This window comes from Lissotriton vulgaris, chromosome 10 (genome assembly GCF_964263255.1).
Source record: "Lissotriton vulgaris chromosome 10, aLisVul1.2, whole genome shotgun sequence".
NCBI lineage: Eukaryota > Metazoa > Chordata > Amphibia > Caudata > Salamandridae > Lissotriton > Lissotriton vulgaris.
In genome coordinates, this window is record NC_141698.1 from 199700734 (window position 1) to 199723053 (window position 22320).

At 42.7% G+C, this 22320-nt stretch overlaps 1 protein-coding gene across 1 annotated transcript in view; it reads right to left on the reverse strand.

Annotated features, from left to right (window-relative positions):
• LOC147684982 (cryptochrome DASH-like) overlaps positions 1-22320 on the reverse strand; it is a 97528-nt gene that overhangs the window by 41121 nt on the left and 34087 nt on the right. The window contains exons 5-10 of the mRNA XM_086940879.1: positions 21729-21877; positions 19427-19515; positions 17569-17642; positions 15088-15177; positions 6957-7036; positions 2589-2648 (exon numbers count right to left, since the gene is read on the reverse strand). Of these exons, the coding sequence (XP_086797005.1) occupies positions 2589-2648; positions 6957-7036; positions 15088-15177; positions 17569-17642; positions 19427-19515; positions 21729-21877 (542 nt within the window). The remainder of the gene's footprint in view (positions 1-2588; positions 2649-6956; positions 7037-15087; positions 15178-17568; positions 17643-19426; positions 19516-21728; positions 21878-22320) is intronic.

A 22320-nucleotide genomic window follows, 5' to 3' on the forward strand; every position in this document is an offset into this window, starting at 1 on the left:
AGACCTGAACAGCAGGGTCTGGTAAGTGTCACCCAATGAGCACACATACCATGAGCCATGAAGGAATCACAACATGGCTATACCAAACCTGATCAAACCTTAGATTGAAAAGACCCAGCATAAGTCAAACCTAACATGAGCAAACCTGGCATGAACACACTCCTACACGAACAGGCACCAGCATGAAAAACTCCAACATGGGAAAAAAGCCTTGCAAGAGCAATTTTCAACATAAACTATATCCAACATGAACCAACTTCGCCAGAAACAAATACAAGCCCATTCAAACATGCAAAATAGCAACATGCCCACATCACATTCACGTACTAACCCTAGCACACATACAGACAGTGTCAGAAAAGCCCACCACGTGGAAAGCCTATCATGACCAACAACGAGTGAACTCCAGCGTAAGGAAATCCTGCCTGATCAAACCTCGGTGTGAAAACCCGAAGTATGGAAACACTCTAGCATAACTATAGAAAGAACAAGCAGATAAACCTCCATTGTACCAGCGCTGGTATGAACAAATAACAAGTAGTATGAATATAGGTGATCACGTACAGCTCCCAAAAATAAGAATCCCAAAAGGCGTAACCTTCATCAGCGAAAATGGACATGGACAAACCTCAAGATGACTAAAACCACAAAGGACCACACCTAGCACATGCAGACCGAGTTCAAATAGCATGACAGACAAAACACTTACCCATCATGACCGCATACATTACAAATAAACTCCAGTGCAAAGAAACCATCAATAAACAAACCTCAGTGTTAATAAAGATAAGTATGAATGCATCCTAACATGATAATTCCAAATAAGACCCAATCGTAATAGGAGCATGATCCAGGATCACTAAACAGCATACAATAAAAAAAGTGTATCTACGAAGCAGTCAGACTATCAGGCTACCCCGCTCCTGTCACTCACAGTGGGTCTCCAGGGAAATAAGAGTGATAGATGGGGAAGAGGTTGGAGGATGCAGGAGGTGTGAGTGAAGGCTGGAGCTGAGAAGCATACCATTCCGGGCTGCAAGCAGCAACTGGCACCGAAGCACTGAATTGCTTTGCAAATAGAATCACACCGTCGGCGTGATGGAGTGAAAGCGCTGCAGCGTCCTCTGGACTTCCGGCCTAAGCTTGGTGGTTACGAGCAACACGAGCGAGGAATGCAGCTGCAGCGTCCTGCGAGTGGTGCGTGCGCGCTCGTGTTGCTCGTAACCGCAAGCCTTAGGCCGGAATTCCAGAGCGATTCCAAGAGGTCGTTTTACCTAGAGCAGTGCATGCGCGCTGCGCTAGGCTCTACCTAATGAACAGTGGATTGACACAAGTATTGTATCCATGACCCAGTGGAGGAACGGACACAAGAATAGGAAGTAAAGCTCACACAAGCTAACAAATAAGCAAGCAAATGAGTGTGACAGTAAAGCCAACTAAAAGAAAATATTGGACAGCCTCTAAGTCTACTGTAAGTAGACAATATGTCTCACAACAGACAGTGCATGCAAGGTCTAGTAGGCAAGACATAAAAAGCAAACAAAAAGATGGGAAACCCGAAAACCAGCAGAGTTACATAATAGTCACAGGGCAGCTGAGGCTAATTGAAGATCACAGAATTGAATTCTCTCCCACTGTGGGTTAGTGAGAATGTATTTCAGTTGTTGAACCGGTGGTTATATCTCAATGGAATGCAGGAAATGGGTATCTTTCAGTAAATTGCTATTGGCTAAAACAAATGTGTTCAAAAATGAGACAAAATACTAAGCTTAGACACTACTTGAGAAACAGAGGACATTTGCATGCTATCTTCAGCACCAAGAGAGAATACGAGAAGAACACTACAGCCAATTATTACTAAATCAAAGAAGAACAGTCGGACATTTGACTAGGATCAGATAGCAATCAATAATCTTTATTCAATGGTGCTGTCAATGTGACAACACTGGAATATAGCTGACAATGAAACTTGAATCTTTTTTAAACCCAACTTATTTATTGCTTGTGTTTTTTATAAAAGGTTTAGTGTGTATTAATATTCTATTGTATTAATGACTCCACCTCTGTGGAAAAACATCAGAGTGCAGTGCTTTGTGAGCTAGACTAAAATGGTGATTTAGTCCTGATCCGATAAAATAAAAAGTGACTGCGACCAATATCCGATTGTACACACACCAAGGTTGAGGTGCCTTCTATTACAGATGGCTGAGAAAAAGGTACTCTTTCTGTTAAGACGTTGATTGTAACATAAGTGAGTGAGGGAATGTTACGAAAATTATATTTCTGAGTCTGCAGTTTACCACAGCTGTTGAAAAACTGAAAATTTGGGATCCAAGTCCTACCCAAACTTCCAAAAGGTAACAGAACAGAGGATGGACTTCATGTTTAGAATAACAGTGAATTTCTCCAGAAGTAGAAGTTGATACAAATGGGGTCCTTTTATTTAAAAAAAATTAGAAACACTGAGTGCAGCAATGCAAGAAATTGAATACAAAAGTAGACAGGCGACTTGAACCACCAACTCAGAAATCAATGCTTCCTTTCCAAATGTCCACTGTACCGAGCGACAATATCAACACAACACTCACCTTTCCAAGCATCGAAGAGTCGTTTATCTTTCTTCCAGGGCACCTCTTTGTCTTGAAGCCCTAGTGAAATGGTGGCAGAGAGAATACATTAATGTTAGGTGCAAATTTTGAAGATATTGTGTATTGCCATCTCAGGCTTGGCTGCGTAAGATACCACCTTTTATTTTTGGCATCTGCAGAGCAAATGCACACTTTTGGACATTTTTTAAAAACACTCTATTTAAATTTTTAGTCTAGCAATGAAAACTGTAAAAAGGATAAAAAAAAGTAAATCTGTGACAACAGTGCAATGGCCACCTTATGACCTACAAATGTTATGAAGCTTTGAATGCAAAATATCTCCTATACCTACAAATAATTCAGCCCTGGAGGTGGGAACCTCATCCTAAAGGTTAAATAAGAGAACATGTTTGTTTAAAGTGATAACATAGGCAATTTGCAAAGTCTATAAATGAAAGTGGCAAATTTTCAGATTCAATTGTGATAACAAAATTGAATTACAAATCATATTATTTGTATTTATCTTTAATGCTCCATCACTCCTTTACACAAGCCTTGTCAAAGACAATAGGTCTGCCTTAGAACTGAAAATACGAGCCATATCTATTTGCTTTTCCAATACCTCTTTTAAAACTAGGTACTGAACTAGGATTCCTTAGACTCTTGATAAGTGAACATGATAATTGGACCTAGTTGGAAAGAATATCGCTGACAAGAAACCACATTGGAATAGGTTTCCGGAACATTTTCATGTATGGAAGCAAAACTGCAAAACACATTTTAAAAATTTAGTATAGATTGAGAGTGTGATGACAATGTTACTATTTTGGGAGTGGGATGAGAGTACATTCTGTGAGTTTGCCAACATTATCTTGGGAACTTCATACTTCTATGCTTATAGCATTCTAGGAACAGAACCTTGAAGGGAATAAATAGGCTCTTTCTACAATGTATGCTAAATTTAGATTGGAAATCTGCACTGTATGTAAGTTTGTATGGACTCAGCCCCAAAATAACTTGATGGCTGATTTGAAAGCAAAAAATCCTCTTTTTGCCTTCACCTATTTAGGTATCCACTCCAATATGAGTCATCATTTTTTAACAAGAAGCTTTTCATCTTTTTATAGAATGTTGCAAAGACATGAGCACTTTTTTCTAGTCATTAAATTAAATAAAAAATAAAGTTAATTTACATATTATATTTAACTTTTTATGAACACAATTGAATCCCTTCTAGGACCCCAATCAAAATGGGCCCAGTTTCCCAATTCGACAGCAAACTCCTACTTGCACCCAAAGGGTATGTTACTTACCCTGTAAGCCTCTGTTCTTGGCATGTAGTGCTGTAGATTCAAATGCTTTGCATACTCATGCCATCTAGTGTTGGGTCCGAATGTCTGCCAGTTGTTTTTCTTCAAATAAATCTTCCGAGCCTCAAGGTAGGTTGACTCCTCCTCTTGATCTTTAAAGATATCGTTTGCATGGCACATCATAGCTTCAAGCATTGGAATAGATTGAGATGACCTTTGTGTGGTGCACAATGTCTCAAACAAATAATATTCTTCCATGGATTCCTTGTGAAGTGTAACCCCATGGTATGCTGCTGCACTAGCAATAAGCTCTTGATATGATGTAGTATCATTAGGAGGTGAGGGTTTGGCAGGGTATAGGTCTGGATATGTATCCCCTGGGGAGTGAGTCTAAGTCATAATCCTGCCGGGAGTCTTTGTGGTGTTGGTGCTCCATAAGTGCCATCATCCACCCATCTGCATCTGGGTCTGTAATGTGGAGATCCCTGAGATGTAATATATAAGGGGAGTGAGGTACAGAAGGTACAGGTGGTGGAGTTGGTGGTTTGTGGATGGAGAAGTAGGAGGAATAGGGTGCAGAAGACTGGTAGCTTTGTCCTTCTTCTTAGACAGTGTAAAATCAATGGCTTCTTGAAAAGAACTTTGCAGCTCAGCAGAAGGCACTGACGCCGTCTTTGTAATAATGCAGCCAGTACCCAGATGGATATGGAGCTGTTTTTGTTTCGGATCGAGTCTCTCTTGCATTGTTTCCAAAATAGGCTCTGGGAGTATAGCAGGAGCCAATTTTGTTTTCGGTATTGAAGGTTTTGGAGCCAAACCACTTTTCATTTTAGGAACCGGACTGGTCGGAGCAGAAGAGGTGGAATCTCATCTCAGTGCGGAACTGGAAGGCTTTGTACGTGCTTTTGGTGGACCGAGGAAAGGACACCTGCAGCTGAATCTCAGTGCCATCTGGCCAGATGGCAGTGGTGGCCCGATGAGTGGCGTAGCTAGGTCTTCTGCCGCCTATGGCAGTCCCAGTCTTTGCCGCCCTGCACACCATAAAAGCAGGGGGAAGGTGCTGGTGAACAAATCCTGCATTTGCTGCCCCAAGTGGCTGCAGGTAAGGGGGGGGCCGCTGGCCCTAAAACTTGTGCTGCCAAAGGCAGACTGCCGTCCACCTCTTGTACAACACTAGGCCAGAAAGCCTTTTGTTAAGTGGAAACCAAAAGTTTTAGTGTGGGCAGGTGAGGGGTTTGAGTACTCGGGGCACGTTGACCCGATGACAGATCGTGCGATTCCAAATCAATCTCCAATTCGGAGTCCAAATCTTCAACCGAAAAGGGTCCCTCTTCTTCAGCCGCAGATGTGTCGAGTTCTTCCTCTTCGATATCATCCTGTTCAAAGTTATCGGGCATGAGCTCGATTTTGCGTCCCTGCATTACTCAAGAGATAAGCACAGATTGCAGACCTTGTAAAGGTCGGTCTGCAGGTCCTTCGAATGGCACTGGGGCAGAAGCGAAATGGAGTCCATTCGATCAGCAGAGTATCATCGGTGGAGTTGAGTGAGAATAAAGGTAGCTTGAAGGCTGAAGTCTGAACGTGTCGACCCGACGAAGGAGGGTCTTCAGAACTTCGGTAAGCGAGGAAGGCAAACGTGTTCGAAATAATACCGTCAAAGGTAGAGTGGATTACACACTGAAAGAATCCCAAAAATGGTCTCAAACCAGAGCGCAGTAGTACATGTTTGAACCAGATGGCGGAAAGAAAACAATCTAACAAGGGAGTCGATGCCCACGGACACTATTACCAAGAGGAGTACTCACCTTACCTCGTAACTCAAAAGACTTCATCGAAGAAAAACAACTTGCAAACATCCTAACACTAGATGGCAGGAGTAAGAAAAGCATGTGTATCTACAGCCACACATGCCTCAAACACAGGATTACAAATCTGTTTGGAGATCACAAGTGTTTGGTGCTGCGCTTTGTGGCAAGTGAATTGTGGTGCAAATCGTGAGAGCAAATACCGCACGAGTGCTGTATGTCAGCATTGGAATGGGATATATTGTGCCACTATGCACTATTTTCCCATTTCAAGTTTAAAAATACACAGTCCCAAACTAGCGAGTACATAAATTGCACCGATTTTTGTGGCCCAGCAATGATTCTTCTCTTAATTGTTTCCGTCATCTGAAATGCAACCAGCATTTTATTTTGTTTTAATATGTAGTTCTACATGAAAGGAATCATACTTGACATTTTGAGAAATGGGTATATTATGACTCAGAAGAGTCTTTTTGAGATGGTGGTGGAGTCTTTCACATTGTCCATATTACTGTGCAATCACCTAGAACTCACATTGTGCTCTATGAGGGTGTGCAGAGTGAGCACAGATCTTAATGAGTTTACTACTGAATAATTCCTGGGGGGTGCATTAAAAATGCCAGACTGCTCCCTTTGAATCTCATCTATAAAACTGCTAAAAGTGGTGGAATATTCTAATATAGTGGGTGTGGGCATGTTTGCCACAAATTTCTAGGTCACCCAGTATCAAAGATTCCCAACTATGCCCTAGGCCAAACACACCAAATGCCATAAAAGAAGTCAGTAGGAAGTCTGAAATCCTGTTTTGTTCTGTGATCCCAGCGAGGCAGTACTATTGGTTTCGCTTTGTAACAATGGTGAAACTGACTGTAGTTTACAAATGATGCTGCCCTGACTTACAATTCTAAAATCTAGGTCTACTGTAAATTCTGAAAGAGTTGACCTTAACCTCTTCCATGCTGGTGACGGAACCACTCCGTCATGAGCCATGGACGCGCTGTGCTGGTGACGGAGTGGTTCCGTCACGGCGCGGCCGCCCCGCCCACGCTGCAGGAATTCTGCACCTGCGCGGGCGTTCTATTGAGCTGGCGGGGCCGTGACGGAGTGGTTCCCTCACGAGCATGGCGGCGCCGCGTGGATCCCCTCTCCCAGCGTCATGGCGAAATTTCCGCCGCGGCCAAGGGGTTAAAAGTTGCCTGCATATTTATTCTGTCTTGCAAGATCTCTTTATCACTGTCGTTGCTCAAACTCACCCTTCAAGATGAAAATTTTCCTCCCATACTTCAAGGCAACAAATCGGAAATAGTCTCGCCAAAGGAGTTCGAAGATGACCCTGAAATAGACAAAATAAATGCTAATTATAAACTAAGGATTATCCATAGAAACTGAAAACAACCTGTTATCTGCAACTCTTTATTTAAAGTTAATAATCCTGTTGTAAAGTTACTATGATTATTCTTGCCTTAATTCTGAAATAATGAATACTTTGCATATATAAAGCAGAGGAGAAACGTGACAAAATATGGCTATCTTTATGAGCAGAGTAAGCTCAGGACCAGAAAGACCCTTGTAATAACGTGACATGGTTAGATCAGTGTGTTTCAGAGATTAAAACATGAAAATGGAGATAGTAATTTTACAAATCTCAGTATCTCCATCAAGTACTAGATAAGCCATTAGCTGTCAGTCCCTGAACGGGTGGGAAGAGGTGGATGTTGTGGGAGGACCACAGTTCTATGCTCAGCATAGGCCTAAAACCCATTCATGTAGTAAATTTTGAAAATTCCCTGAATAGAGGAAACTAAAGACTTTTTTTCAGTCAGCTCGAATTGGTCTAATTTGAAGGATAGGTGCCCATTTTGACACTGAGGGGCACATTAGTATGGCGTGCGGACTTTGTCCGCCCGCCATACCAGTGGGAAATGGGACCGACCGCAAAATCTAGCGGCGGTCCCGCACATCCCATTAGGATGCGCCCGCCACACTGGCGGGCGCATCCCGTATTTTCAACATTGCGGCAGGCGGTGCTGAAAGCACCGCCCGCCGCAATGTTAAAAATGCATGTTGTGCTTTTCAATGCACAACGTGACAGGCACCGCGCGGTGCCTGCCCCGTTGTTCATTAAAAGGCAGGGGGTACCATAGGTACCCCCCATGTGCACCCCCCACCCCGGTGTCCATGGGGGCCCGCAACGGGCCCCCCATGCAGACTCTGCATGCCTTATTGCCGCCACGAAAGGAATGTTCAAGGCCACATTGTAATATGGCTGGCAGTGTCTTTCGGACACCGCCACCATATTAAACCCTTTTCCACCCGAACAACATGTCAACCGGGCGGAATAGCGGCAGAGGGTCTTTTCGTCTCCGTGGACCCCCCAGCCATTGTAATATGGCGGGGGGTCTTTTCTGCAGGGATGGTGGGCAGATTGCCCCCACCGATCCGGCGGTGACTAACGCCGGCCCGGCGGGGGCAATCCGCCCGCCATCCTAATGGGGCCCAAAGGCTTGAAGAATTCCAAAGTACGACTGATAGTGGGTCAAGAAAATGTCTTTCCTTATTCCCTGTGTCTGGTCCACTCCTGAAATGTCTGTATGATTACCATATGTAAAGGGTGGGTGTTTTTTCTGTGTTTTAAGTCAGGGTATATAGGGTGAGGTACTTGGGACTGGCTAGTTGTTTTTTTTTAGACTCTTATGTCATAGGACATTTATTTGCTAGTGAAGTCACATGAACGGTTGTAATTATGCCATGCTTCTTCAACAAATAAAATAATTATAAAAAAATATGACAGAGGAGTACACCTCCTCAAACATCAAGGAGCATCAGTACAAAGACACAAGTTACCCACCCTCAAACTATAATAAGAGTTGTCAAACCCTATAGGCCTCGCTTTTGGGACCTATTTATTTTGGCAATGGGTTTTAGACATGCTTTACAGCCCCACTGATGCTGCAGCATGACTGTGCAGCATTGCTAAAGATTAATTTTTTAAAAACCTTTTAGCATGGACAGCCATGCTATTTTGTAGGCACCGACACCATGCATGGGTGCGGCTACAAAATGGCAAAGTATGGTTTGGCATGGTCTATTGTTTATTTATTTATTTTATTTTGAAAGTTTTATAGAGCGGGAACAAGACCCTTGCGGATATCAGAGCGCTTTACTTTAAGTGAAGGATAGTTATGCAACAAAATAGCAACAGGTACATTGCGTATACATAGCCTGATGTAGACAGTAAAGCAAAACAATAACAGGTAAATCAAGTATAAAAAACATATTATGCAGAGTACACAAAGGGGTGAAGAATAGGGAGGCAACTGAGGGGCATAGGTTGTCTGTTTGTACACATGTGATAGAAGAAATATCAGTAGAGGTACTAGTGAACTCGTAGTTTCCTAAGATAGTGTTCATGTCAATTTTTCCATGAGAATGGCTTTTACTTCCTTTTTGAAAAATGCCGTAGATGTGATAAGTCTGGTTTCTGGGGGTAGTGCGTTCCAAATCCTAGCAGCCATCCCTGAGAAGGATTGTTTATAAGTTTTCGTCTTGTTGAATCTGTGTGGCTTCAATAATAGGTTTTCCGCACTTCTTGTGGATCTATTATCACCAGAGATAGTCAGTTTCTGGGTGAGGTAGCTGGGTGCATTATGGTTAAGGCTCCCGGTTTTCCGTTTAAACGGATTTTTACATATAAATACAGACGGAAACCTTTTTGGTTTTTGTCTGTATTTATATATAGAAACTGAAAAATACTTACAAAATAATCCTGCCGCCTCTGTGCTCCACTATGAAATCCGATGCCGAGGTGCGCAGGGGCTGCCAAAAGAGATTGGAAACTGCTGAATAAGTGCAGCTGAGAGCGCCGCGTCTGCAGAGACCCTCCAGCACCCCTCACAGCAGGGTTTAAATTGTTCGAGCAGTGCAAGCAGAGATGCCCATTAAGAGGTGTGAAAACACCTCGGGACATCGGCTGCAGGCCCAGCAACCTTTTGTTTTGTTTTAAGAGGAAGAAGGAGGTTATGTGGCAGGGCAGGGTGTGGGGTCCGTGGTAGGGTGGAGCGACGCACTTGAACTGCGGCGTTCAGAACAGAGGGCTAACTTTCTGTGCCAAGAGCTAGGTCCAGATCTGGAGTAAAAATATATGTAAAATACAGTAGTTTTTAAAAAGAATAACTGTGGCCCAATGCATTCTGAAAAAAAAACCCGAGCTAATTGTGTACTAAGAAATCCAGGCATGGCTGGGATGACTCTGCGACCTCGACTTCTCCCCTTCCCCTGCCAGAATCAATGTGAAAACCGTTCGAACCCCCCAGAGAAGTGATAGCATTTTTACAGCGTGAAATATCATTAAACGATGTGAACACGTCCATTGTGTCGAAGCTGCCAATCAGCTGAGCGGAGATGCAACACAGTCGCGGCTGATGGCAGCAGAAACTGATGAATGATGAGGCATGCAGGTAGGGAGCAAGCAAACTAGTGAAAAGCCTGGACTGAGACACAAAAGCCTCCATCGCCAGGCGCAAACATTAACAGATTGTGGAACTACTCATTCATGACACAGATGAAAACACGATCTGATCTGTGAAAGGGAAACTCGGAGCCAGAGAACCATGGAGGTGAAGTCGCAAAGCAAAGCTCCATGGGCCCTGGTGAAAGCGAAGCAAATTGGTCCCTCCCATCCACTGGCAGAACAGTAAAATATAGAGCTCCATAAAAGGAGGAGGTTTGCTCACACCTGTTTGTAGCCTGGTTTCCACAGACAGAAATCATATATATAAATTGGTTTTCTCCCATTTGGGTTAGCAGCTAAACTTCGAATATCCCTCCTGTAGTGATTGGTGCAGAACCCCTTCTCAGCACTCTCAAAAATATTTAAATACTGGTCCTTCAAGCCAATATTTGGATGCTTCTCATAGTTCGAGTTCCTGCATGGCTTCTGTGCCAGTACACTTTGGACAGTGAGAGACATGCTATGCTTTCCCCCTAGGCTGAGACCAATCCTGAATAAGAATCGGTTTAAAAAAAAATACCATATTCCTGGAGGTCTATGTAGAAGCCCCAAAGATCAATACAATTATGCCAGTTGCTGGTAACGGAGATAAATCAAGTATTATTCAGTTTCGATACCAAGTTGGGACTTCATTACTATCTCACAGAAAACAAGCATTTGCAATGCAATAGGTCTCGCATTTGCGAGAGTTTAAGCTATTGCCATTGTAAATGGCAATGCCTTTTATTTATGTTTTAAAAACCAACAAATAAATAAAAGGCAATGGCGTTTACAGCAGAGAGATTTTTTGCATGCTTCTTTGTGGTAATAGTAGGTTGTTGCATATGATCTCCGGATCTTGTTCGGCCTTATACTACCACTTGCTCTTGTCTCCAAAGGCCCTAGGCGCTAGAGAGGTTTCACTTCTCTGGTTAGTGATGGGGAGGGACTCCCCTCGCCGTTCAGCCACAAGGCAGGAGAACATGCTTTCTTTCCCTCAGTAGGGGCGGAACGATCTACATGCCTCCTCAGGGTAGGAAAGATCTGGCCTGCACTCTCAAAGGAAGGCAGGGTCGCTCCCAATGTGTAAAGTGCGCTTAGCGTAGGCTCCAATTGGAAAAAAAACAGCTAAACAACCTAGTGCATGTGTGCATGTCAATTTAAATAAATGTGGAAAAATACTAGCTGGAGTGTCTCTTTTTTCTTGCTACAAAAATAAATGTGGATAAATTCAGGTAAAATGACCCAAAAATAAATATGGATAAATACAGACGGAAATGTTAAAAAAATAAATACCATAAAACAAGGAGCCCTAATTATGGTGTATGGCTTTGTGAGTCATGCAGGCAATTTTCAGTTGAATTCTGGCTTCCAATGGTAGCCAATTCAAGGCTTTTAAGTCAGGGGAGATGTGGGACCTTCTTTTCGAGCCTGTGATGAGTCTGGCTGCAACATTGATGGAGGCTCTTAGTGGAGCTGTGGTCGCTTTGGGGAGGCCACAGAGAGAGACACTTCCATAGTCCACTCTGGGGATGACTAGAGCTTGAACTGCCGTCTTGAAATCGTTGAATGGTAAGAAGAGTTTCAGCTTTCTCAGTGTATTAATCTGGAAATTTGCCACCTTTGTAGCGTTGCTAATATGTTTATGCATGTTGAGGTTGCAGTCAAGGGTTATACCCAATGACTTTGCTGAGTCGATGATGGTTGGTTGAACGTTGAATGCCATAAGGTGTTTGAACCAGTCATGCAAGAGGGGTATTTTGACGGGTGGAGCTAAAAGGAGGAATTCAGTTTTTAGTGCATTTAGCTTGAGATGGTTCTCAGCTAACCATGACTGGGTGTTCAAAAGCGTTTTGTTGATCCGTATGATGTCATCTGGTGTATGTATCTTAAGGTACAGTTGTGTATCATCTGCGAACATGTGAAAATGTACGTTGGATGCTTGCAACAGGACAGTGAGCGGTTCCATAAATAAATTAAACAGTGTCGGGGATAGAGGGACCCTTGTGGGACTCCCAAAGTTACTGCCACGGATTTGGACAGGGAATTGTTGGCCTTGAATTTTTGAGTCCTGGTTTGAAGAAAGGAGGTAAACCACTTAAGCACTGACCCTGATAGTCCCATTCTGTGATTCAGTAGATCTATCAGGTTCTCGTAACGAAAACAATGTCCTGAGCACAACTTTGCATAGAGTCTAAAGAAGTCCAATCAATCTTCTTTTATGATGATGTTATTCTTCAAGTCTGAAAAAATCTTCTTTTCAATCACACATGGCCATCTTCAAATTAGCTGGGAGAGGATCGGAGGTGTGATTGGCAGGCTTGAGGGTGCTGAGAATCTTTCCTATTGCTTCTTCGGTGTAGGTATGAAAGGAAGACCAAGCTGCGTCATTTTTTAGTTCCAATTTTGAAGTGGCATGTTTGTGGCAACAATGGAAGAGTAAGTGGTGTTTTGGTGTGCACGCTTGATTGTAGAATAAGGTCATTGAGTAGACCTTTCTTGATATTTTCAGTCTTTAGATTAAAGAAGGTAGCAAATTCTTTGCATGTGGGTTTTTATTTCATTTCATTTATAAAGTTTTATATAGCGCAAACTTGATCCCGAAGGATATCAGAGCACTTTACAATTTGAGGCAAAGGTAACAAATCAGAACATCAGTCTAACATGGGGAATCTAACGGGCATTGAGATGTTTACTCCTCTCAAAATCGGAATGGTTGTTGTATTAAAAATGCAAAGATAGAATGAGGGCGATAGATAGATAGATAGAGGGCGATAGACAGATAGATAGAGTGAGGGGTCAGATAGATAGAGTGAGGGCGATAGATAGAGTGAGGGTGATAGAGTGAGAGCAATAAATAGATAGAGTGAGGGCGATAGATACATTCCCTTGAATAATCATATTGATAATGCAGAGTATAATGTGTACATCTATGTCTCCTCATGTCTATCTACACTCTATGCACCTTTCTGGCATGAATATGTTCACAACCAATAATTTACATCATTGCAGAACATAACTTAAACATTTGGTTCTGCTAAACTTGCATGAAGCCTCTTTATTTCGAATGCACATGGGGTCCATGCACGCCACAGGTGCCCCCTGAGGGCATTGTATCATAAATCCCACACTGGTATCAGTGTGGGTTTATTATACTGAGAAGTTTGCTACCAAACTTCCCAGGATTCAGTAAAGCCATTATGGTGCTGTGGAGTTCGGAATGAGAAACTCAAAGACCATATACTCTTCATGACTTCACTGCACTTACAATGCCTAAGAATGGACTTAGACACTGTAGGGGTGCAGTGCTCATGCAACTGTACCCTCACCTGTGGTATATAGCACACAGCTAGAAGGGTGTCTTACCTATACCCTAGGCAGTGGGTTGCAGGCATGACTTACAGGAAGGTGTGCCATGTCGACTCTTCATTTTTCTCTTAACCAAAACACGCAGCCTGTAATAACAGTGTGTGTGTGTTCAGGTACGGGACCTCTAATGGTGGCACAATATGTGCTGCAACCCTTAGAGGCCTTTCCTGGTCCCTGTGCCCTTAGTACCCATGGTACCTTTTACCGGGGACTTACATGTGGCCAGAGAGGTACCAATTTGGGGTACATAGATACAGTTTTGAGAAAGAATACAGGCCCTGAGAACTTGATTGGCAGAGACCCAGGGCACTTCAAGTAAAAGTGCATCAGAAATCTGGCTAAAAGTGTGTGAGTGGGGGGGGGGGGGGGGGACTGCAACAAAACCCCACTTTCCTACAGTTTCCCTTTGGATCTTAAGACATCTATCAGATGTAAACCTAATTATTTAGGTTCAACACAAGAGGTATAAAATGCCCTCAAAAGTCAGTCAGATGTTTTGTGTACTACTAATGAAGCAAAAATGAATGAATGGCCTTTGCCCATAGCCTCTAAGCATTAAACAATGTGGTAGGATGTCAGCCTGAGGAGGCTGCATGTCTAGAAGCCCATGATATGCCAAGATGACCATTCTATGATCAGCATCACTTGAAGCCAGTTATTAGCTTCCTATGTAATAAGTGATAAGAAAGACAATCTAGTCAAATTAGAATTGAAATGACTTATCATGAGCCTAATGGTTTGGAGCTGAGGATTTTATTGTGCCCTGCCCCCTCTTATTCACATTAGTGACCTATGTCTAGCCTCCATATGCACCATATCACATCACATGTGGTTTCCTTATAGCTGCAGCTTAACCTTATCCACCATGACATTATCCTGAGCAGTTTGTGTATGACTCCCTGTGTTCTCAAAAAAATCTCTAAATCTAAGACACAGTACAGACGCCACGCTTTAGAAGATTCTTTGTAAGTGCACAGTTGAGGTTCTAATAAATAGTGCCTGAATTAGAGGCAGGTGATAACAGAAAAGCTTCTGATTTGTGGAGGTAGAACTACATCCAGAGAAGAATCCGCCAGTCAGTTTCTCTCAATGTGTTCTTAGTATGTTGGAGGGCACACTGGCCGTGCATTATCCTCTACATTTAATAAATTTCAACAAACCACATGCATTTATGTTATCTCACAGCTCTAAATCAGGACTATAGTCTATAGATCCAGATTGACATTATGAACTAAATCTGTGCCCAAATAAATTCAAGATCAGACACTTAAGCTCTCGCTACTTTGGGCCAGTTATTCACATAGGGCATTTAATAGCGTGAGCATCATCTTTGGCATTACAAGTCCAGTGAGAGGACTACAGTTCTGGTGTTCTTCGCCCAGACATTGCCTGCTGTCCTAGGGAATTATCTGAAAACAATGTGTGAATCAGGCCATGTGGAAAATATTTCTGCATGTTATTCTCCAAAACATGTACTGTAGAGTAGAGAGGGGGTCCTTGCATTGTGGTAAACCCAGTATACATACCAGTAAGTGCTCTGATTCGCAGTCCTCTCCTTTTCATATTTTTGGATCTGTTCGTAAATGTATCTGGGAGAGATACAGCCTAGTGCCAGCCTATAAAAAAAGGGATCAATTTTTACAAAGAATTACATTTTAGTACTAGAAAATATAGCAAGCCAAAACTAAATATACTCACAATTCTATTAGTTCTGACATATTTGTGTTCAAAAAGCTCTTATTAAAGAAAAGGCATTTGGTTATACTTCATATGTGGATTTTGCTTGCAAACATGGAAACTGTATTAATTTCTATATAGATTTAGATATACAGTTTGAAGTCATTAAAAACCTGATGGAGAATAGTGCATTAAAATTCAGATAACCCTGATGTAGGCGTGTCCACAATACACAAGCCCACGGGCCCAGATGGGGACCCGAGCAATACGGTTGGCGTTTTTGAGGACGCGATCGGCAGGCCCAACGTCCGAGCCCTACCACTTTTCTCAGATTAGGTTGGGTGCGAACTGCACCGACTTGACTGGGTGCCTTTCCCCCACAAGCAGTATACGGGTAACAGGAGCTCGAATGAAAAAGACCAAGCACTGGCGTCACTGGGGCGACCCGGTTCATGCCCTGATCTAACCAGAGCACAAAGCACAAAGGTGAAGGGCAGTAGAAGAGCATGCTCTTCGTGAGATCCGGCCATCTTCTGCCCACAAGAACCTAAGAAGTTTCTCTCGGTCCATGGAGTTTAGCAGGCCCAGACACCCCCCTTCCCCTCTCACTGTGGGATATTTAGCTGGGGACCACACTAGCTATGCTTACTGACTTTGGCCCCTGGGCGGATCGGCAATCTTGCATTGCTCCTGGTGGGGGCTACCCCTCTGGTGCATTTGCCCAAGAGAACAACATCGGGGGAGCCACAAGGGCCTCAAGATGTCACTCACCGTCTGGGGTACAACCACCGAACGGCGTGAAGCCCCCTTTCTCCCACACTTAACGATTGCCAGTCCTGGACTGTGCAGGACAATCGGCAGCATCGTCGGTGACCCATAGCTGTCCTTACCAGAGGTCTTTTCCCATTGTGTGTCTCCCCGGGTGGATAAAGTATGGGGGGGCCACGAAGGCCTCTCTCCAGCTGGTGAACTGTTGATGAGTGGGGTGAACCCCCTCGACCCCAGCACCTACTGACTGGCTCTCTGAACAGTGGGCTTCTGCGCCTTCTTTCTCGTCAGGGTCCTGGTTTCCCAATACATTAGAGTGGCCCATTGGAGATACCAGTTCGGAGGTCAGGGGAGCCACTGCTACGGTTATGTGCCCTACCACAAACAAACACCAGAGCCTGTCCCCTATGACTCTGAGTCTCGACAGGGGCTAAACTAAAGGCCAGCAGAGCCCGGGAGGGGACCTCATTGTCCTTCCGAACCCCACCTGACCCTGAACATTCACCTACGGTAATGGCAGTAGAGCACCTACTATAGAACCATTTAGGAACTTTTCAGAACTCTTGGCAGCTGTAAGTAGTTTCAACAGTCACTCCCCTTCTGGACACAGCTTCCCCTCTCTACTATGGGTAGGGTTTTAATAGTGCAAATGCTAGTCCTTACTAGGCTTCTACAATTTTTTGCGACTTTACATATTATGTTGGAGAAACAGGTAAGTACAAAAATATTGAATCAAAATTATAGTTTAAAAAAATATAGTTAGTCAAAATATCGAATTTTTTAAATGTCTTAAAAGTAATTTAAATGTAATGAAATAATAAATATAACATTTACTATTCCCACTCCAGTGAGTGCATCAGTAGGGAAAGCGTTGGATAGCGTAGGGGTAAAAATTACTATTCCCACTCCAGTGAGTGCATCAGTAGGGAAAGCGTTGGATAGCGTAGGGGTAAAAATTACTATGCCCACTCCAGAGAGTGCAACAGTAGGGAAAGCGTTGGATAGTGGAGGGGTAAAAATTACTATTCGATATTAAATTACTTACCTTCAATTCGATATTTTTCACCACTATATTCTGTCCATTCAATAGTTTGTCCATTCTATATTTTGACTTCGATATTTTGGTAATTCTATATTTTGAATTCAACATTTTGTCTTGTTACCAAAGGTTGAGGGAGCCTCCTTTGGAGCACCAGTACTTTACATTCATTTTAAAGAAAAATATAATTTCCTTGTCGCAACAATTCAAATGATTCGTTCAGGCTAATGCAGTTCAATCATAACATCATGTGAAGCCAAAATATTATTATTCACTATTCGAGCCTGAATCATGAGCCACTTCAGATATACTGAAACAGTCATTACCACACCACTGTGCATTATTTAATGAAGTCAATCTTTACTAATTGGATCTTAAGTGAACATACTCCATTTATTCAATGCCCGGTCGCCAGACTTTTGAAGATTGTCTAACGCAAGGAGGCGACAGCATGACCTACTTCCTGGTGGATTTATATATTATGGATACTTCCAATGGAAAATCAGCAATCCAGAATACTTACCACGATGCAAACTTTGTGGAGTAATCAATTCCTATTAGCCCGTTGCGGGTGTCCTTGTATGAGGCAACGCAGTTCTGTCAGAAACGAAGGAAGCAAGAGAGTGTTTTGAAGTTTCAGGACAAAATTCTTCAAGTTTAAAATGGTGAAATGTTGACATTAGAATTCGATTGATTTCAGAGTTTCATGAGGATTCTGTAACATAGTCAGTAGTAGCCTGCTGATACCCACAAACTATCTAGTCAAAATTTAGTTTTTGCAGCCTTTTAAATATCAAACCAACAAACAATTCAAATCAAGTAATTTGACAATTAATGCGATGATTATGGAAAAGCTAATAAAAGCTTCTGATTCCTGCTTCTTTAGTAGCCAAAATTACACTCAAATTTGTAACTGTAAAAGGAACTTGGTAACTCTGTGCAACCTGATTTCTTCTGAAAGTGCTAGGAGTAACCGATCACCTGACTTGTCATCATACGTATGCACCGTGTGATATTTCTCACAAATGCAGGACACAAAGCTTTCATTAAGTCAATAGTAGGAATCAGGAGGAGTTAGCTGATGGCATTAACAAAATTGCTTTCTTTTATAAACTAATTTAGAACATCAATTCAATTTAATTTATGGTGAAAAAAATTGTGTGAATGCTTTTTTCAGTGTATGCCTCTCCAAAATGGAAGTCTGTATATCTACTGAAGAACCTGGGCATGTGGCTGGATCCTAAGCTCTCATTCGAGTATCAGTCCAGACGGGTGGCAGGTACCTGTTTTGGGGTCCTAAAAGGCCTCCGCAAGACCTTGGACCTGCTGCCGGTGCCTGCCAGGAAGACTATGGTGCACGCCCTGGTAACTTCCCGCCTGGACTACGGCAATTTACTGTATCTGGGTGCAACGGGTGTGTTTAAATAGGCTCCAATGTGTGCAGAATGCCGCGGCCAGGATGGTCCTCATGCTACCTAAAAGGGCGTCTTCGAAGAAGGCTCTGGTGTCTCTCCACTGGCTCCCTATCAGAGAGAGGGTGATGTTTAAGGCACTCTGTGTGTGCCATCGAATCTCCCAAGGTAAGGGCACTGCATATTTGGTGGACTTGGTCTCTCACTATGTGCCCACTAGGCAGCTGAGATCCTGTGGATCGGGTCTGATGACTGTCCCTAAGATTACAAGTCCAGGATGGGTGGCAGATCATTTCGTCGCCTGGCCCCTCAAAACTGGAATAAACTGCCATTGAGCCTAAGGCTGGAGGCAGTGGACACCAAGTTCAGGAAGGACTTGAATACTCACCTTTTTCGTGTGGATTTAGGGCATTTTTAATCTCTGTTTTCGCTCTCTAGCTCTGTGTGGTTGACTCTCACCATAGCGCGGGGACACACCAGTGGGTGTAACCAGGCGCTCTATAAATCTCTTTTATTATTATTATTACTGTTAGCGGTATTTTGAAAAACATGATGAAGCAGGGTCTGCCTCAGTAACAGATGAACCTTCATTAAAACGCACCAGTTACTTATCCAAACACAGCTGTTGAATGCGTGCACAGAATCCACGCAGTCCTGTCGCAGAATGTTGTTGTCAACTGCTTTGTGATTTTAAATGCCCTGCAAACTGCCATGCCAATGAGGACAGATCTGTTTCCCAGCCTGTACTACCCCAGTAGAACTTTCATCACCTGAACATCCCATTAGTAATGAGAGTCACTCTTCAGCGATCGGGGTTGGCGGATGGATCAATGGGAAGTAGAGATTCGGAAAAGGGTAGCGCTCAGAACACCTAAAAAGAACATCCAGGCCAATAGGATGCAGAGGAAACAAAACAAAATGCAGACCCTTCTAGCAAAAGAACATATTAGGAATCAGTCCTTCTATTACCGTGTCCCAAAAGTAATGTTGTAGCCTTGACAATGCCTGTGTTTCACCACCACTGCATGGAAATGCAGACCTGGGGTCAGCCAACGGTTCTGCAAAAAACAAAAAAATAACCGTATAAGTTACAAAGACAGGAAGCTCTTTGGACAGTGCAATGCCAGGTTGTCCTCGTTTAAAAAATAAAATGAAAGGTCATTGGTACTAAATGTTTTAAAAATTGTTCATAATAAGATTTAATGTCACTCCTCTTCATCTATTGGTATGTTCAACTCTCATTCACATTTTACTGACACCCACCTAGGCATACAAGACTTTGGCTATCTTGCACTTTAAAGGATGGTATTTTTTACAGATCAAACATACATCAAACATACTGACATACATCCGTGCAGGGGAACATCGCTTACAACGCGGTATTTACACCGCACTACCTAAACAACACTGCCATTACATGGCAAGTCGTTACTACGACTTGCGCTGGATGGCGCTGTTGGTTAAGGAATATTGTAATTTTATATTCCAACACCTTCCCTACTGTTACCTGGACTGGTGTTGGAATATAAAATTATAATATTCCACAATCCGTGCCCTCCAACGCAAGTCGTTGTAATGACTTGCGTTGTAATGGCAGCGTTGTCACGTACCGCGATCAAAAAGATCACGTTGTACTGACATACATCCAATGTGCACAACCACGCGAAAAGAGGTGCTCATCTGTGCCAGGGCGGGGGGGGGAGGGAACTGGTGGGGGGGGGGGGGTAGGGTGGGTGTTAAAACTTTACTTTGCCAATTCTTTTTTCCTTTCTATTATCGATCTTCTCTAATTGTTTGCCATCCTTGCATGCTTAAACTGTGTCTTAAGGTTATAGCACTTCAAAGATAATAAGCTTTTCTTTGCACCAATAAAATCCATATTTTTCTGTGATGTGTATGAAAACTAAAACACCTGCTGTAATACCCATTCCAGGGAGAAAGCACCCATACTGTTGTAGTAACATTATTTGGAATGTTTTTTTTTTATTGCAAGCATATGCCTGCCACATTTAGGTGGCAACGTGTTGGTTTCTTCGATTTTTCTTTTCAATTTCATGACATGCGCTCATAATAAAAAAAAAAAGTTTAAACAAAGAACCAGCTTGCCAAGGCCAGGCCTAACAGCTTTGCCAACACTATTTTAACTTGTGTTACACTATACAATTATACACATTTTATATTCTGACCCAGTCACACTGATTAAAAACACTGCAAAGTTTCAACTCTGTACAATTTCTGAAATTACTGACTATTCGGATACTCAAGGTAGCAGAAAAGTCCACAGTATTTGGGATTCATACACTGTGAGAATTTCTCCTAAGTTAGGCTTTCACGACTATTAGCCTGCAGTGGAGACTTTGGACCACATGTAGGAAGGCTATTACCGGTCAGTAATGGCCGAGGTAAATGTACTTATTCGGTAAATAACGAATCTGTATTTACTGATTCTGTATTTACCGAATCGGTAAATGACATGTAGGAAGCACTTCAAAGAGTGCTTCTGTGCTTTAAGGATTCGTTATTTACCATCAACTATTAGTTGGTGGTAAATAACGAATACCTCTGTAAATGCACATCTGTGCATTTACACCTGTGCCATGTGACAGACATACATGCCCTTAGGGCATGTATGTGTGCCACATGTGCACACAAGCACTATTCAGGTGTGCAACAGGGTGTCAAAGTGACAGTTACCCTGCCACCCTTGACTCTTTCCCTATTTTACCGAATCTGTAATTACCGATTCAGTAGTTGACATTCAATCCCTATGGGCCTCCAGGCCCATAGGAATGAATGGCAAATACTGAATCGGTAAAATTCTGTATTTTCGAATCGGTAAATGTCAATTACCTACATCTAGCCCTTTGCTTCTTCATGTGTATGCTTGTCCGGCTCGTGGTCCAGCTTTGGTCAGTCTTCTGTTAGCCTGCTGTTTCTTTCTGCGAGTTTGGTGGCATCTGCCTGAAATGGGAGTCAAAGTACATCCTGCGCTGTGGCCTCACCTTGCATGCAGACCTCATCTTTCCTCTAGAAGAACCCCTAAACCCATGTTGAGGACAAGAAAGAGGAGCATAGTCTTTGACCAGTCAAACCTTAGCTTGACTTGAAGCCTCCCCAGAAGGGTAACAAGTGTGGAAATCTACACCAATGGTTTTGTGTGTTAGACACTATTACATCTTTGTCAACCATAACTTTCCTTTTAGGTCAGTGTTTTTAGGGAATTAATTAATACGTATGAGATATGTGCCTTGAGTTAGTGGGAGTCACCCACCTTCTTCGCCTAATTCCTCAATGGTTGGGATGCGTCCTTCGTCTAATCCTGGAGGCAGAGGTGGAAGCTTCTCCGGCATCAGTAGGGTTGGACGAACTCTGCCCTGAGATTCCACTGCCTTTCTGAACTGGGTATAAACATCAGGCAACCTAGAAGATTGCAAGAGCAGTCAGTAGAAACGTAATATGACGAATAACATTTTTAAATTAAATTCAATATTGTTCTTGAAAAGAGGCCTACAACTCATTTTGTCTAAGAGGCATTTTAGCACCCACACCTAGACTAGGTTTCAGTAACACTTCCAGAACACAGGCCTTTTCTCTCAATCACACCTATGTTACCTATTTTTTGATCATGATTAAATCTAAATCTCTATCAGGTTTTCTGCTAATCTTCTGCATGCTTTTTCTTCTTAAGTCCAACTGATGTTATCATTTTCTGACATACTTTCTGCATTACTTAGTTTATTTCAGTATCTCAGAATTTTCCATTCACTTATATTTTCTTGTCACTTTGTAGAGCTCTCCAACATCCTCGCGCCCTTGAAGTTGGTGTTAAAAATGACAAAAATAAAATAAATTAATCTGTCAGC